Source organism: Manacus candei, unplaced genomic scaffold (assembly GCF_025592945.1).
Source record: "Manacus candei isolate 608988 ecotype Guabito, Panama unplaced genomic scaffold, ASM2559294v1 h1tg000023l, whole genome shotgun sequence".
Taxonomy (NCBI): Eukaryota; Metazoa; Chordata; class Aves; order Passeriformes; family Pipridae; genus Manacus; species Manacus candei.
Genome location: NW_026138071.1, coordinates 17,709,079 through 17,724,938, shown reverse-complemented (window position 1 = coordinate 17,724,938; position 15,860 = coordinate 17,709,079). Strand labels below are relative to the sequence as shown.

Here is a 15,860-nt window from a genome sequence, read left to right as displayed (position 1 = left end):
GTCAGTGTAAACTCCAGGTAAACTGGGATTGCAGAAAAATCAGTGCATAGTAAGAATTCCCTACACCTTATGGATGTGTAGAGATGACAGCAGTTTCCATTGCAAGTTTTCCACTACACAGTTAAGCTGTGTGAGTACCACACAGAGCTAATTACTTTGCCAGGACATGAGCAGTCATACTGGAAAACCCTACCAGAGCCACTGCATTGTTCCTGGTGGCAGCATAACCTGAATGTGGGTAGGTCTGAGGTGTGCCCCATGGTTCCCTGTGCTGCAGTCTTCTCAACTGCTTTAAGCGGTTTTCCTGGTGATCTAAGAAAACCAACTGAGCATTTTGAGAATATATGATAAGTTGTGGGATGCTGCCTGAAGACTCCTAGGACTCTGTTATGCTCCTCTCTGCTTTAATGAGGAAGAGGGCTGAGGATTGCTTTACCTGTAACTCGGAGGAACTTGTAAGCACAGGTCCCACTGACCTTAGATAACCTGAAACTGAAGATGCTGAAAAAAATTCTCATTCATGGCTCCAGTCAGTCTATGTCCTTTTTCCCTGTCACATCTAAGAGTTATTTCTCCATCCTTACTAGATAGGTATCATTACTCTTAACTGAAGCAAATTAGCATTTTGAAGCAGTCCAGTGATAAACCTTTTTTCTTCCTCTTCCAAACTTAAACCCTTTGTCCACAGTTTCGGACTTCAGGGAAATGATTCTTTGTGTCCCATTAAACTTTGACTATTTTTTAAGAATAGTTTGATAAATAATTTATTCAGCGAAATGGAAAGTCAAAACAGAACTTGCTGTGAGCTCATGTCCATCACCTGGAGTCCAAACATACAAATGCTAATACACATGAACTGGACTGTGCTCCTCATGTCCAAATCTTCCACCTCCAAAAAACAGAGATTCATAATATTCACAGACTTAAAAGTCTAGCACAACAAAACCCCATGCCCTCATATTCTTGTCGGTTTTATGAAACCAAGATTATCTCTACCATTTAACTAGCAGCAGCTAGAAAAAACCTTAGCTGAGGATTTTCTTGAAAAGTCATTTGGAAAGAGTGTGAGCTCCCTGAGGTCAGCAACATAGATTTGTCTTACAGTGGGCTGCACAGCAAAGTCTGCACAAGGCCAAGTCACCAGGGTTTTCTCTGAATGACTTACGTATCCAGAAGCTAGGAGATCATATGGCAAAATGACTATGGTAAGAAGCTGGGGGAGAAAACAGGAGATGGTTAATAAAAAGATTGGGAACTGGGATGAGCGAAAGGGAAAACAAAAGAAAAACAAACAGTTTCTTGGCAAAGGACTTGCTGGAAGGACAAGCCTCACAACTGTGAGCAGCATAATGACCTTCTGCTTGTTTCTCTTCAGTCAGGGAAATGGGATTAGGTTCACATTCATCATTTAACCAGAGCTGCAGTACAGAATAAACCTGACTGAAACATATCACTTTTTTTTTTCTTAGCTAGAGCAACTCGGCAAGGCTAATGATGGGGCCAAAGAGACTCATTCTGACAGAAGACAACCTGGAGCAATGAAAAGTTGGCTATTTTGAAAATCCTAAAGTGTATGAAGTAGAACAGACTACTGGAGAGTACTGGGAAAACAGAACCACATCAGACTTAATCATATCCTTTACACTTTAATTAAAATAAGATTTAGCAATTTTATTTAAGATTACCAAATTCTCAGAGGAAATGCATGCCTCTTTCTGTACTGCTACCAGACAACTGTTAACTAGGAAGAAGAAAATACAGTACACAATGCTACATCCATCCATCCATCCATCCTGTGTATCCACTAAAGTAGACCTCTTTGTTCAAGAAAAACATGCAGTTATATTGCTTGTCTACTAAATGGAAATACCAAATGCTATTAGGGTTTGCACTTTCAGTATGGAAGTGAGTGGCCTATAAACAAGATTTTAACAGCTTCTCTTTTGAACAACTCAGTTTAATTAATCTTCAGCCATTAACCATTCATCTAAAATGCCACTTACGAATTTTTAATTTTGCACATTATCAGCTGGTTCACAAATAGCTATCTATGAGCAGAAGTGTAACGATCTTCCTCTCTCTTTCTTGGGGCTTACCAGCCTTATAGTCAATTCTGGCTTCTTAATTAACCACACACACATATTAGTATTTAAAATTAAATGGTGTTTTGTTAAAAAAAAACATTCTGCAGAGAAAAGTTAATACACATTCTGCTGCTGGTTAAAAAAGCAAGTATGAGGTTTTGGTCAAACAACATCCTGCATAAGACAGAATTTAGCATTTCTTGCTCACACTAGGAAACACTCTATGGCAGGAACACATGCAAGGCCATATGATTTCATTCCAGCTGCATGGACGATCTCATTTTGTCTTTATTTGTACATTTAAGAGGCTGACAACACCATCTGCATTTCCCTCTGTATTCTCTGGTATGGTCTCATCTTCCAGTAACAGACCTGGCTTTCTCTCCAGGGACCTATCTTTTGCATTTGCATCCAAACGGCTGAAAGAATAGGACATTACCAATAAATATGCAGAATTAACGTAAAATAATTCCATACAGTAATATATCACATAAGAAGAGACAGGGCTGGAGGGGAAAAAACCCAAGACAAACCTGAATGCTTAACACAGCTGCCAAAACTCAGGCGCACCAGCATCTGCAGCAGGACAGTCACAAGGGAGTTGTGGGAGTGCAGTATATAAAATTTTACACATCTGTCAATAAATGAGGTGATCCAAATGCAAACCCTAGCAGGCAGGATGCACGCAGGCAGATTTGTGACTATTCCTGACAGAATTTATTTCTGCTGAAGAATGCATGGCCTCGAACAAGCATGCACACATTACAAGGCAGCAGCAGCAGCTTGACAACTTCCTTCTGCTTAGACATGCTCCAAAGTGCTCAGGGTCACCTGAGTTCCATGAAATTTGGGGTTTCCATGAGAAGTGAAATGATAGGGCTCAGGTCCCATTGCTAAATTTCAAAACTCCAGACCCTTTTTACTCTCCTCTCGGGCTTACAGACAGCTTACATTTGCCATTTGATTCCTCGGACGCTCACAGCAATTTTACCCTTTTGAGGGAGAGGCAGACTGCTCAGTCATGCCCCTCTCACTCATGACTCTGGCCAGCTCTGAGGGCGGGATGTGATGGATGTAGTTAGGGTTGCACAGAGATACGGGTTTCGTTATCCCGTTTTCAACTTTGTATGCTGCTAGATTGAGCATTCTGAAAGAGTGCAAGTTGCCAGAAGGAAGCTTTCACCCAGGAAAGAAGATCCATTCTTCAATTAATTAATTAACATAGTAGAAATTAAAATCTTGCACAGTGGGACCCAACACAGCATCTTCAAAAACAAAAAAAAAGCTGGATCAGACTGGGGCTGTGGACTTTACTCCTACAGTAATAAAACAGTGCCGTTTTTTTATTAGTAATTTTTTTAAAACTGCAGCAAGATACAGCTCTGAATCTATTCTTCCTAAACAAAGGAAAAATGTATTCTTCTTTTTTAGACCAGCACTTTGAAATTCCCCAAGATAAGACACATAAATAAATGAAGAATCATACTTGGCAATGAATTTGGCATCAGACTTTCAGTGTTTCATAGTTCTGGGCTGAGAAAATAAGTTGAGCAAAGTCTCTAGAACCTTTCCAGAGATGTACTCGGAGTGTTTGGATATACTTGACAGCACCATCTTCACAGGAGGAAAAAAGAGGAAATTGTTTATTTGAAATGTGAGAAAGGGTTGCACTGTGTGACATGCCTGACATTTAAGTGATAATAGTGTTGTGCATCTGCTCTTTTGGCTTTGGTCTGACACCTAGGCTCTGCCATGGTGCAACTTAGCACTGTCATGGCACAGCCTTGATGACTAAACTCAGAGATGTGACTTGCCACCCACTTCAGGAACATATGGGCCACAGATCACACAGCCTCTGCCACAGGCTGGGAAACGTACAGCGTCTCAGGCAAAGACCCTGCGAGTTCCCCAGCTGCACAAGGTGGCTGTGCAGGCTGCACCATCCTTAGGGATGCCATTTGCATTACAGAAAATTGTGGCTAATTAGAAATAAACAGAAAAATGCTTGATTTACAAAGAAATGTGTGATTTTGCCAGCTAATTTTTTTTCCACTCCAACTTAACATTCACAGAATACACTGATCATGCTAATGCTTTCGTTATATTCATTAATAAGGACAATTTACATTTATATAGCACCTCTCTTAGTTAAGAATTCCAAAGCTTTCAGCAAAACATACACAAAAAATTACTTCTATTTCACTGAATATAGTCATCGTTGGAATGAAAATCAACAATTGTGAAGCAGTGCAGAAGAACGTTACACAACAGTTGCAAATAAGACACAAAGCAAACCCCCCAAAAACGCAAAGCAAAAAGCCCCTGAGATGCCAGATGCAAGTGGAAGTAAAGGGGATGTTAGTACATAAACAGCAACGTGAAGCAGGTCTCTGTGTGCCCTGAGGAGCAGTGCTGGAGGCAGCAAACATACTTCATAATGATTACAGCAACAGACTTCATACATGTGCAACCTATTGCTTTTCTGCATAGGGAGGGACATTCTCAGTTTAAACTGTGAATTTACTGTGAAGAATGAACCAGGAACACTTGATGGATTCTGGTGATGAGAAAAGGGGAAATAAGTGCATGTAAACCGTGAACAGCTCTTCTCTGACCACTGAGCTTCATATTTACAAATAGCCTCTGACTTCTAAAAGGCATTAATTATGCTAATACATTAGTCTGCAAAAATAATACAAAATAAAAATTAACGTCTTGTTTCAAATGATGAGTTTTAATTTTCTATCATAATGGCACATAACTGGAATTCTCAGACCAAAATGAAGTAACTGATTCTGTGTTCAAATCCCCCTTCTACCCCAACCCCATTTACTTTAGTCACTGATCAAGTCTCCACGCACTATATTACAACTTGAGAGTCATGGGTGGAAGAAAAAGCCATCCATCTAAAGTAAAATTAATAGCAAAACTTTGAGAGAAGGCATGCACGCATTAGCAAGACCAAAGCATAAGCGTTTACATGACAAATATGTTGATAAATGTTCAGCCCTACAAACACAAAATAACTATGGTTTGGCTTATAAGCATCCATTATAGCCTTTTCCCATCATTTTGAGGCAGACAAGGTAGTTTTCATAACTGACCCTTGAAAGCAGGTTGTTTTTTTTAATTAACATGTTATCCAGGGATTTTTCTTTCTACATCTCTTTCTCCTTTCAATAATCTCTCTCTAGCACAGAAAGATTTCCTTGCCTGAAGTTGCCACTTTATTCAACAACTGTTGGCTGAGACCTCACGACCCACAGCATAAATTCACATAGAATTATTCATGTTTGGCACATTTCTGCTGGTGAATAACAACACCATTTTGTCTCAGACAAAGAAAATAAAGATTTTAAAAAAGAACAAAGGCAGCCTAATAAGAATTCCACATTCCCTATTTTTTTCCTGATCTGGTTAAACAGCCTCTGCAAGCCTGAGAAATTCAACAAAGCAAAGTTGTTGGGGACTGTTGGTCTTTCAGTACAGAATCAACACAGATGGAACAGCTTCTCAGCGTGATTCTGATCATGGGCTCAGCTATGAGGTAACTTTTCTTGCCTGTAAGATGTTTTCATTTTAGTTTTTCACTGAGTTATCATGTTATCATGCAATTACAGCTAAATTCACACCGAAATCCAGGATTCCAACACCAAATCCAAACTTGTTTGGGACCCCAATAGCAAGTCAAGAGTTCGTTCAGTGTAATCAAACCCACATTACAATCGATCAAGTAAAAGAGGCCAGAATGAAGGACTGAGCATTTCTTTTTGTTGCATGGAAAGACAATCTATTGGCTACACTTCAAAACTGATGACATTTTTAAAATGTAAAGCTACAAAGTTCTGTTAAACTGAAATTATGAAACAACTTTTATAGCAATGTCTTACTCCAGCAGAGTTACAACTGTATGTATTTATATTTGAAAGATACACAAACCTGAATTTAGACTCCCACCCACCGGGAATTCTCAGATCTTGGTTTATTGAGTTAGTACAAACTCAGTTTCTGATCCCTTTACTACAGCTTCTGTGTGACGGCAGTGACAGTCGCCTCAAGACTTTTCCAGGAAGAGAAACCTGCTAGCTGGCAAAAAGCTAGGATCACTACCTCTTACTTCATGCAGTAGGGGAAGAGTTAATAACATGGAAGAAAGAAAAAAGCACTGTCATTATGTTTGGAAAGAACTCTACCACACTGGATTTAGGTGAAAAAGAGAGGTACTTGGCCCATTCCCTACTACAAACTTAGATTTATGTCAGAAGTGTTTTATTACTATTTATAACAATGAGTCAGTAGACCTTTTTAAAGTACTGTGACGCCACAAACTGGAAACACTCCTATATCTGTGCTGACATATTTCTCCAAAATTAACGAGTGTGGTATTACATAGCACAGATTGAGGCTATAGGGAGACACCACAGACTGTAATATGAACTCAAAGCATGCACAGTTCCTTAAGTCCCCCATGTCTGTCCTCTGTCAGCTCTTCTTTTCACATACACTTGTATATCTTGCCCACACACTCATATGTTGGTTTGAAAAAGCCAACATTGATATATTAATGCCATAATAGTAATGAAGTCTCATGTTCTTTTAGCCCCAAATTCCAGAAGCAACTAATTTTAAAATCATCATAATGGTGGGTACATCATCAACTCAAAGGAATTTCTGTTTTCCTTTTAACCCAGGAAAAAGCTTGACCATCTTTCTTTAATGCTGGAAGCTTGACAGTAAGGATTAAAAATTGTTCTTTCCTTCCCACTTAGTTATTGGAAAGGCCATGAAAGGCAATCAGTCTTGTGAAGCCACACTTCACAGCCCGCATAAAAATGCCACAATTTCCAGTCCTCTCCCCAAACTAATTGAAAGTGTGTAATATCACACAGCTGGGGAAAACTAAGCCATAAACATATGCAATATATAATACTATCATACAACACCTGTTACTAATAGACACTTGATGATCAGCAGGATCGACAGGGATCTTGAAAACTGAGATTATTTTTGCTGCAGGGTAAGAACTTTTCCCAATTGAAAGAAGAAAAAACACTCTCTCAGCAGTGCAGGAATTGGACTGGAGTCAGTTCACTCATTCTGTTTGTGAAATATGGACTTTTCTTTAATGATTTCTGTTTGACTGCTGCCTTGCTCAGATGCTCTGGTGTTACTGCTGCAGTAAATCATGGTTTTGGTTAAGAGAAAATCCATGGCTTTCAAGTCAGTAAATACAGGGGTTTGGGGCATCTGAACAGTCCCATGTCTGACTCCTCTGACCCCTGCCAAGGCCCAGGCTCCCTCCCCCACTAACCTATCATTTTATGTAATGCCAAGTGGCAATATTACCTGTCACCAGAAATCTGTGGGTAGTGCTGCTTGTTTATTTTTGCATATAGTCCTTCCAAATGTTCCCTCTCCATTGGTGCTGAAGGAGAATCACGTGGATATACAAAGGTTTCTGCTACTGCTGGTGATGATGGTCTGTAGATGCTTGCTGATGGGTAAGCCTCTCGGAAGTGGTTTACTCTGGCATAATTTGGATCCACCTCATCGTCATCAATGTCAAGTCCTCCAGGACCAGTAGAATAATCACTCAGGCCTCTCAGTTGCTTTTGCCGTAACTCCTGATGTTTTGCACCAATCCTAACAATGAAAAGTAAAGAACAAGTATATAGTTGGATCTGCTTCAACAGCAACCGTCACACAGATTTGAAACACCAACCCTGAACCGAACTGTTTAGAGCTTTCAGTACACTATGAAACTGATGCCAGATAGAATGGTGCACACAGCAATTTTGTTCTTTATCTCTGGCAATCACCTTTGTAATCAAGGTTGGTTATCATTCTGATAGAAAGAAATAATGCTGAATATTGCGTGGCTTTTCACAAATGTGCGTCCATGAACACAGACAGGTTTAATTCTACACCTACCTTTCACTTTGCAGTTGAATATACCTAACCCAATCCTGGAACTTTTTATCTAAATTAGCCAGTAAAATTGTTAGTGCCCCTTGGTCACTTGACCCACCTAGATTCTCCTAAACACATTAACTTGTGAAAAGTGGATTAAATGTGAACGCAAATGGAGAGATGGCACAGTTGTCTCAAATCAAAGGACCACAATTAATTTGCTGAAGATTTTAATTTTTTAAAAATTTTATTTTGGCTACATAAAAGTGGAAATCATGTCTTATTATATAGGGGATAGGGACAAAGTAAAACAGCAAAGAAATTAACAGAAACTTGACAGAAATAAATTGGTACATATAAGTGAATTAAAGACTGTTACTGGCAGTATTCCACTGTGATAAAGCCTTAAGTGGTATTAGAAAATGCTGCTGCTAATCAGGGCCATTGTGCAATCTCTTTGGAATACTAAAACATATTCAGGTAAATTTCAACCCAAAATGATATTCAATGATCCAACATTCATGCTGGAGGAAAAAAAAAATGTACAGCAAGGCTCTGTGAGCTTTTCTGTTAACTACTCAGCTACTCTTCAACACAGTGTAATTAAGTGCACTGAGATGGATCTGGCAGAATGCTGACCACAATATGCAATAAACAGCACTTACAGAGAATAACAGAGCATAGAAGAAGACACAAAGAACAGAAGAAACACACAGAGATGCAATGCCTGACAGAAGTCAACATTTGCTGTTGACTGTACCTAGAAGTACAACAGCAGCATAGAAAGAACAATATAATTTGTACCATAGGAGTGTAAGTGAAAAGGGTTTAGCAGACTTGGTTACCCCACTAAAACTAAATGGCCTCAGGACTCTGCATACTGAAAAATGAAGATGTTCTGGAGAAAGTCTTTAAAAGGCATGGAGAAAAAGGTTCCCTAAAGAAACAGATATGGGAGCCTCCGTCTGACAGAAGCTATTAAGTGCAGAATGTGATTCATACTGTTTATTTTGTTTCATTAGAATCGTATCATCAAAATAAATGCTAATACTTTTCAAATAATTTGTAGATAAAAAGGTTCACAAATAATTCTAACGAGAACAACATGCTGTTCTACACATATACTTGAGTACATCAATGTGTATTACACATGCTTTCCAGTTACACATCTCCACTAATTGTGCTAGGACAATATCTAGAGGTGATGCTAGTTTTTAACACTTAAGATGTAATCATACTTTACAGTGGGATGAGCCTGCATATATAATACAATCCTTGACAGTCAGGGGGGTGCTCACTGTCCAATCTGCCTTCTTTCATTAAAGCAGATGACCCTTCTCCTCTCTAGTACTCAAATACTGTGTGCCCCACCTTGAGTACTGCGTGCAGCTTTGGGTGCCTCAGGGTAAAAAGGCCCATCAAACTATTAGAGTGTGTCCAGAGGAGAGAAAACAAGATGATGAAAGGCCTTGAGGGCAAGAGCTAGGAGGGGCAGCTGAGGTCACTTGGTTTGTTTAGTGTGGAGAAGAGAAGGTTGAGGAGTGACCTCACCACAGTCGACAACTTCCTTGTGGGTGGTGGCAACAGAAGAGACATGCTGATCTCTTCTCTCAGGAGACCAGCAATAGGACATGAGGAAATGGCATGAAGCTGCATCAGGGGTGGTTAAGATTGGACATCAGGAAAAGATTCTCCCTGAGAGAGTGGTTGGTCACTGGAACAGCCTCCCCAGGGAAGCGGTCACAGCACCAAGCCTGTCAGAATTCAAGTGTCTGGATGATGTTCTTCAGTCATGTCATATGGTTTTGTTTTAGGTTTTGTTTTGTTTCCTGTGAGGAGCAGGAAGTTGGACTCAATGATCCTTATTGGTCCCGTCCAACTTGAGATATTCTGTGACTCCAGCAAATATTGTACTGTAAGAACCATGTGAGAGAATAAGATCTTCCTAACACATCATTCCAGGCCAGCTAGTTAATTTTGTTTCATTAAGACAACATTAAAAATACTCCCAAAGCCTTAGTGTAATTTACTACAGTGGTCTTAGAGATGAAAGGATAATAAGAAGAAATATGCTACAATCTGTCTATATACTTAACACTGAGGCTTCCTAAGAACAACTTCTTTATTCTTTCTGGAGTTTCTCTTCCCTGCACAATCACCTCCTCCTCCTGTAATCTTCACTCCACTTCTCTTTTGCTTCAGGTTTCCATGCTACACACACTCCCTATTTTGCACTGTAATGGTGGCTCAGGTTGGGAAGGCACTATCCTCAAGTGAAACTTCATCCAGGCTGAGGCAGTGTCTCAAAGACATCACAGACTTCAAAACAATTGACAGTGGTTTTGCACAATTCTGACCCTGTCCACAAGGGAGATTCCATTGGAGAATCTTACGGAGGGTATAGCCTGGTATCAATATGTGATAAATTCAGCTAGTAAGGCATATATTGTAGGCGAACACAAGATCCATTAATATATTATCTCATTTTACTGCCATTTGCACTGGCTTAACTGGTTGATGGTTTCTTAGGACAGTGAGAGTTTAATGGCATTTGCAGAAAAATAGGACATCCAACTTACTATTTGTAAAACTAATGGTGACATTGGTACAGGCCTTGGTAAGGTCATACTTTTATTCAAAAAGCAATAGACAACGGCATGGGGACAAAGTCAACACTGAGGAGCTATATACGGAAATAGAAACTAAAAAGTAATGCTCAGTTTGCATTTCCACCTAAACTTCAAACCATTGCTAGCAAAAGAGCAATAGTTAGAGAGCAGCTGAAAGTGTGCAAAGTGTGAATAAAGGTAAAAGATTATGCAGCAGGAAGTGGTGGAGGGAGCAGGCCTCCCTGTGTCCATGAGTGAAACACCACACTCATTATCGACATAAAGGAATCTGGGGCAAAATTACTGCTTGGACCATTCACATGAAAACCAACTTTTTCAGGTAGTTCACTGTCCAAGAGCACTTGTACTACAAGAACAGGGTTGGATTTCCATTGCAAAAAAAGCCTTAGACATCAGTGAAGCACATAGTAACGTCCACATTGATGATTTCTATCTTTTATACATACAGGTACTTCAAGAGAAAACCTCTTGCAGAAGGATTAATATTTTACATGTCACACATGGGATTATGTCAGAAATGTAAAAACAAAGGCACCATCATTGTTTAGAACGAATGATGGAAGAACTGTTGGCTCCTGCACCCAGAGCCCAGAACAACCAAAACTGTCAGTTTGGTAGTAGCTTTTGCCCCTGATTATCCTGCTGCTCTTCTACCAAAATGTGTGAAGCACTTGGAGATTATTGCTGTCTTCCAGATTAACTCTGAAAAAGCATCAAATATTCTTAAAACCCTAGGAAACTGTGAAATGCTTCACCCTCAGTTAGTGACCAAAAAAGCCTAAACACAGAATTCAGTGCAGGAATATAATGTATGAGGTACAAGTTTTATGGCACACATGGGTGCATATACACATGCTACACAGGCAGAAAAATGGGACGATATACTGCATTTCAAGGAATGGTTTCATCACATGTCAGTGCAGAAGGCATGGCACACAGTCCTGAGACAAGTCACAGCAGTTTCTCAGAACATTATAAACCCTAATGTTCTTTGGACCTGTGCATCACCGGTCCCCTAGATATTAAGACCCCTTTGAAAGCAAGAGTAGTGCAGCACAGCAGCATCACACAAATCTTGCTTTCATGTCTGACAGTAAGAGTAATTTGTCCTGCTATCAATACTGGTATATTCTGCTCAATAAAAGCTAGAATTAGGTCACCACAATTTTCTTTTGTTCCTGTGAATAAGCCTAGCTTCTTCAACTTCTCCTTCTGAATGCAATCTTCAGTTGCTGCCAGTATTATAAGTCAAATCTTCTCAAGAACAATTATTTCCATTCTATATTATACAAATCAGTCAATATCAGGTTATGTGAAATTCTTCATGATCAATGTTTTATCTTTTCAATACATCTATTACAAATGCATTAATATTTCTTGTTTTCCTTTTAATCTTCCCCACAAATGTATACAATTTGCTTGATGATGTCTTTTTCATTTCAAACCAAACGTTCAAACATTGGGAAACAAACTATCAGATGGCTGTTTTTTCTTTCTTTCTATTTACCTGTCCTTCCACGTCTTCTTGTACGTTTTTCCGTTGACATTTCTTCACATTTTGTGAAGTTTTAAATTTCCTCACTGTATTTCAGCATCATGCTTTCACAAAGTTTTAAATCAATCTTTTCCATAGCACACCCCAGTAGGTGCCCAGGAATTCTTTACTGAGAAAAAAAGGAAAAAAAAAAAGAAAGTGCCATTCCTTCCATTACTCCTGTAATGCTATGCCAACTCTACTAAGCAGGGTACTTCTGCTATATCCCACTCTAGTCATTCACCATTTCTACACCTCCCTCTGCAGCTATCCTTATCTGAAACAGCAGAATCTTTACTCCCCATCACAAAAAAAATAATAATAAAAAAAAATCTTCCAAATTAACACAGCTATAATTGCAAGCAGTTCATTGAACAATTATCATAAGAGAGTCCCAGACTCGCAGTACAGGATAGGTCTGGTTAAACAACTGGTGCAAATTTGTGACTAAAGATAAAATGTCACTCAGCACCACGATGCTGGCAGTGAAACCAGAGATGAGGAGGGGTACAGTTCACCATCTGAACAATTTGGCGTGGCACTGAAGTTCTACAAACTTCCTGATGAGGGAAAGGGAAAAGAAAAAACAAACAGAATAAAGGGAAGTTAGATATATTTCCTTTTGAGTATCCCATATCAATCCTGCTTGCTCTCTTCCGCCACCTGAGCACTCTGCTCTCCAGTTAACTCACTGCACAACTGCACCAACTTCCCTTAGCTGTATTTCTGTAAAAACAGAGCCTTGGCACAGAAGCAGTGAGAGGACAGGCAACAGAAGTGCTGTATCAAAAAGAGTCTTTTTCCTTATGATCCACCTTATTCTCAATAGCATCCAAATATATCCTAACTTAACCTTTCTCTACAACAAATAATTCCAGAAAAAAATATAGTTTGATAAAATATATAACCTCAGTAGAACTACAGGCAACATTTTCAAAACATGTTGCATTTCTAGAAGTCAAATGAAGACAAGATCTCTATACCTATTGTACTTCTGGAAGTGGGACATGGTATTTTGAAAACACTTCTCTACACCTCATGTACTGTTCAGTAGCACACCTCCAGAGGTATAAATCAAGGAATGCTCTCATTTATCCTTCAAACAATCTTCCCATCTGACACATCGACACAAATCATACATAGTGACTTCTCATGTACCAACACACGAAAAGATGCATAAACCTAGAGTGCAGAAGCCATGGAAGGGTTAACAGCCCAAACTGCTCCTTCCAGCTGCAGCTCAGACACACACGATTGAGTTACTGTGGCTTAACAAGTTATTGTGTTTCTGCTGAGCTACTGTCAATGACCACATATGTATTCACCGCCTGTGACAAACACAATGTAAAACGCTTTAGTCTGACATCAGTGACAGAGACACTGACAGGCAAAAGCTGGATTAGAAGACTGCAGCATACGCAGAGTGAAGCAGCTGTAGGAAGGGATGTGGATTACCTCAAGAAAACTCCAGAAGAGCTGAGCAGAAGTGACTTTTGGAGAAGACCCAGAAATGCTTTTGCGAATGGAATGAGAGGGCTAGGAAAAGCTGTAAGAGATACTTCTCATCTCTTAGCCCAGCAGTTGGAATCTGGGTGGGTGGGTGGGTGGGTTACTAGTGGGTAACAAGAAAATGCTGAAGCTTCTAAAACCCTTTAAAAATTAAAACACAGTACTTAATGTTACCATCTCAAAGGCGGCCAGGGTCATTAAAAGCTGTGGAACCCAAAGATGGCCTTCAAGGGGAAACAAACAGCAAGACACTGGCTGCAGCCCAATCTGCAGTTCTGGAGGCCTAACCAGCCCTAGCTCAAAAGGAGCTTTGCACAGTGAGTCACAGGCTAACAAACCGTCACCTTGGATCAGGACAAAACTTGAAGATGTATGTCCTCCTGGCTATGCCATCCCCAAGCAGGGAACAGGGTGCCTGCTGCCCCACAGGAGACAAGAGAAGCAACTCAGTGGCACCAACAGCTGTGAGATCTGGCCACAGTGCAAAACCTCCATGTGGCAAGCGTGGCCCAGGAGAGACTGTGGGCTCTCTTACTCAGAGCTGCAAGGCTGCACTTCACATGAAAACAGTCTAGTATAGGGACAACCAACCAAAATAGGCCCACAACAAAAAGCAACATCTTTCCTGAGGTGTTTTGAATTCTTCCCTTGCACTCCCCATGAACTCTAGATTATCCTATTTCTTCTGGCTTGTCAGGGAAAGAGTAAAAGTGATGTAACTTGTAACTTTTTTTTTTTAAATTTACCATGCACTGACCATGTGTTTAGTATTGAGCAGAGCACAAAGAATGACATGCTTTGAGCCCCACAGTGTCTATCTAAGTAGTCAAACACAGGATGGAAAATGCAGTTGCTAACCAAAACATTGTATTTCACAAAGGGACCTTGTTTACACTTCAGATGAATACAGCAACATTTCTTGTATGATGGATTAAAAGTAACAGACTTCGTGCAAGCACAAACAGGTACACGAATGAGCAAGATGCTGGCTAAGTCAGTGAAAGATATTCTGGAGGAGAAGTATGAATAACAAGCAAAGACAAAGTATGTAACAGAAACAGGGTCATAGGTCTTTTAGGATAATTTCTGTTCCGTTTGCAAGAAGAATAGCAGAATAAAAGCAGGTAAGCGAGAGTGCATACAGTCAGTTTGAGGTATACCTAAACTTGAGAGAGGACCTGATCCTTTAAGTCTTTTGAGATGACTGAGATGCTAAACACTCTTCCACTGAGTTGGTTGTTCCTTGAGGACTGCAGAATAAAAGCAGCTTCACTGCTTTTTTCCTCACTCATGTGACTCTCCCCGAGATCTACATACTGCAATGATTACTCAATTTACATCTGATTTACTATCTGCTTTTGTGTCTCATTTACCTAATTCACACACATATTGAGTAACTGGTTGTCTAGAGGATAGCAGCTTATTTCTGTAGGAGGTCACTTAGATTTCCATTGGGTTTAATGTTTTAATTCCTTTTTAGCTGCTAGCAAAATATATTTTGGTAACTAAAATCTTGGGGTTTTCTCATTCATTTACATAATAGTGGACTGAATACATCTTGTCTTCAGATATTCATAAGCCATGATCACTGATGGGAATGGGCAAATTTCAGTTGAATATCTTAGGAGATAATTTCAGTACAGTGTTTTTAATTTTTTATTTTATAATCTTTTTCAGACAGACATGGTCTATAATGACATTAACAATCCTATTCAAACCTGCATCTTTTATCAGGAAAAGACTCACTTTTCTTTTTTCAAGCATCATCACCTAACAAAACTCTAGAGGCAGGGAAGTCTCATAGCTAAAAAAAAAAAAAAAACAAACCAAAAAAATCCACCTCTTGCCAGTAAATGGAGACAACTGATATAGACTTATCAAGAATCAAACAATATCTAATTCAGTATTATCTTTCAGGGTATTCTACTGGATGCATAGTTGTCAGAAACATCTTCCACATAAGCTATGCAAGTGTTTCTTCATTCCAGTTCATTCTGTTGTGCTGGATTTGAACATCTCCCCCATAATTAGTATCCGTACTTGTAAACAAGAACAGAAACAGTCTCAGAAATAAAAAAGGGCAAGCCACAAAATCAAGTAAGAGACTTTAACTCAGGGTAACAAGACAGATCTGGTAACAGCAATAACTGCCCCAACAATAAAAAATCACCAGGGCATAAAATGTTGCCTGCT

At 39.5% G+C, this 15,860-nt stretch overlaps 1 protein-coding gene across 9 annotated transcripts in view; it reads right to left on the bottom strand.

The window, feature by feature from the left end:
- The window catches only part of PARD3B (par-3 family cell polarity regulator beta), a 393,203-nt gene that overhangs the window by 72,688 nt on the left and 304,655 nt on the right, over window positions 1-15,860 (bottom strand). For 6 of the 9 annotated variants that reach the window (XM_051786819.1, XM_051786818.1, XM_051786820.1 and 3 more), the window contains one exon: window positions 7,431-7,727. In XM_051786819.1, the coding sequence (XP_051642779.1) occupies window positions 7,431-7,727 (297 nt within the window). Of the gene's footprint in view, window positions 1-7,430; window positions 7,728-12,132; window positions 12,289-15,860 lie in introns of those variants that run through there. The other 3 variants (XM_051786824.1, XM_051786823.1, XM_051786825.1) reach the window with 3 other exon arrangements.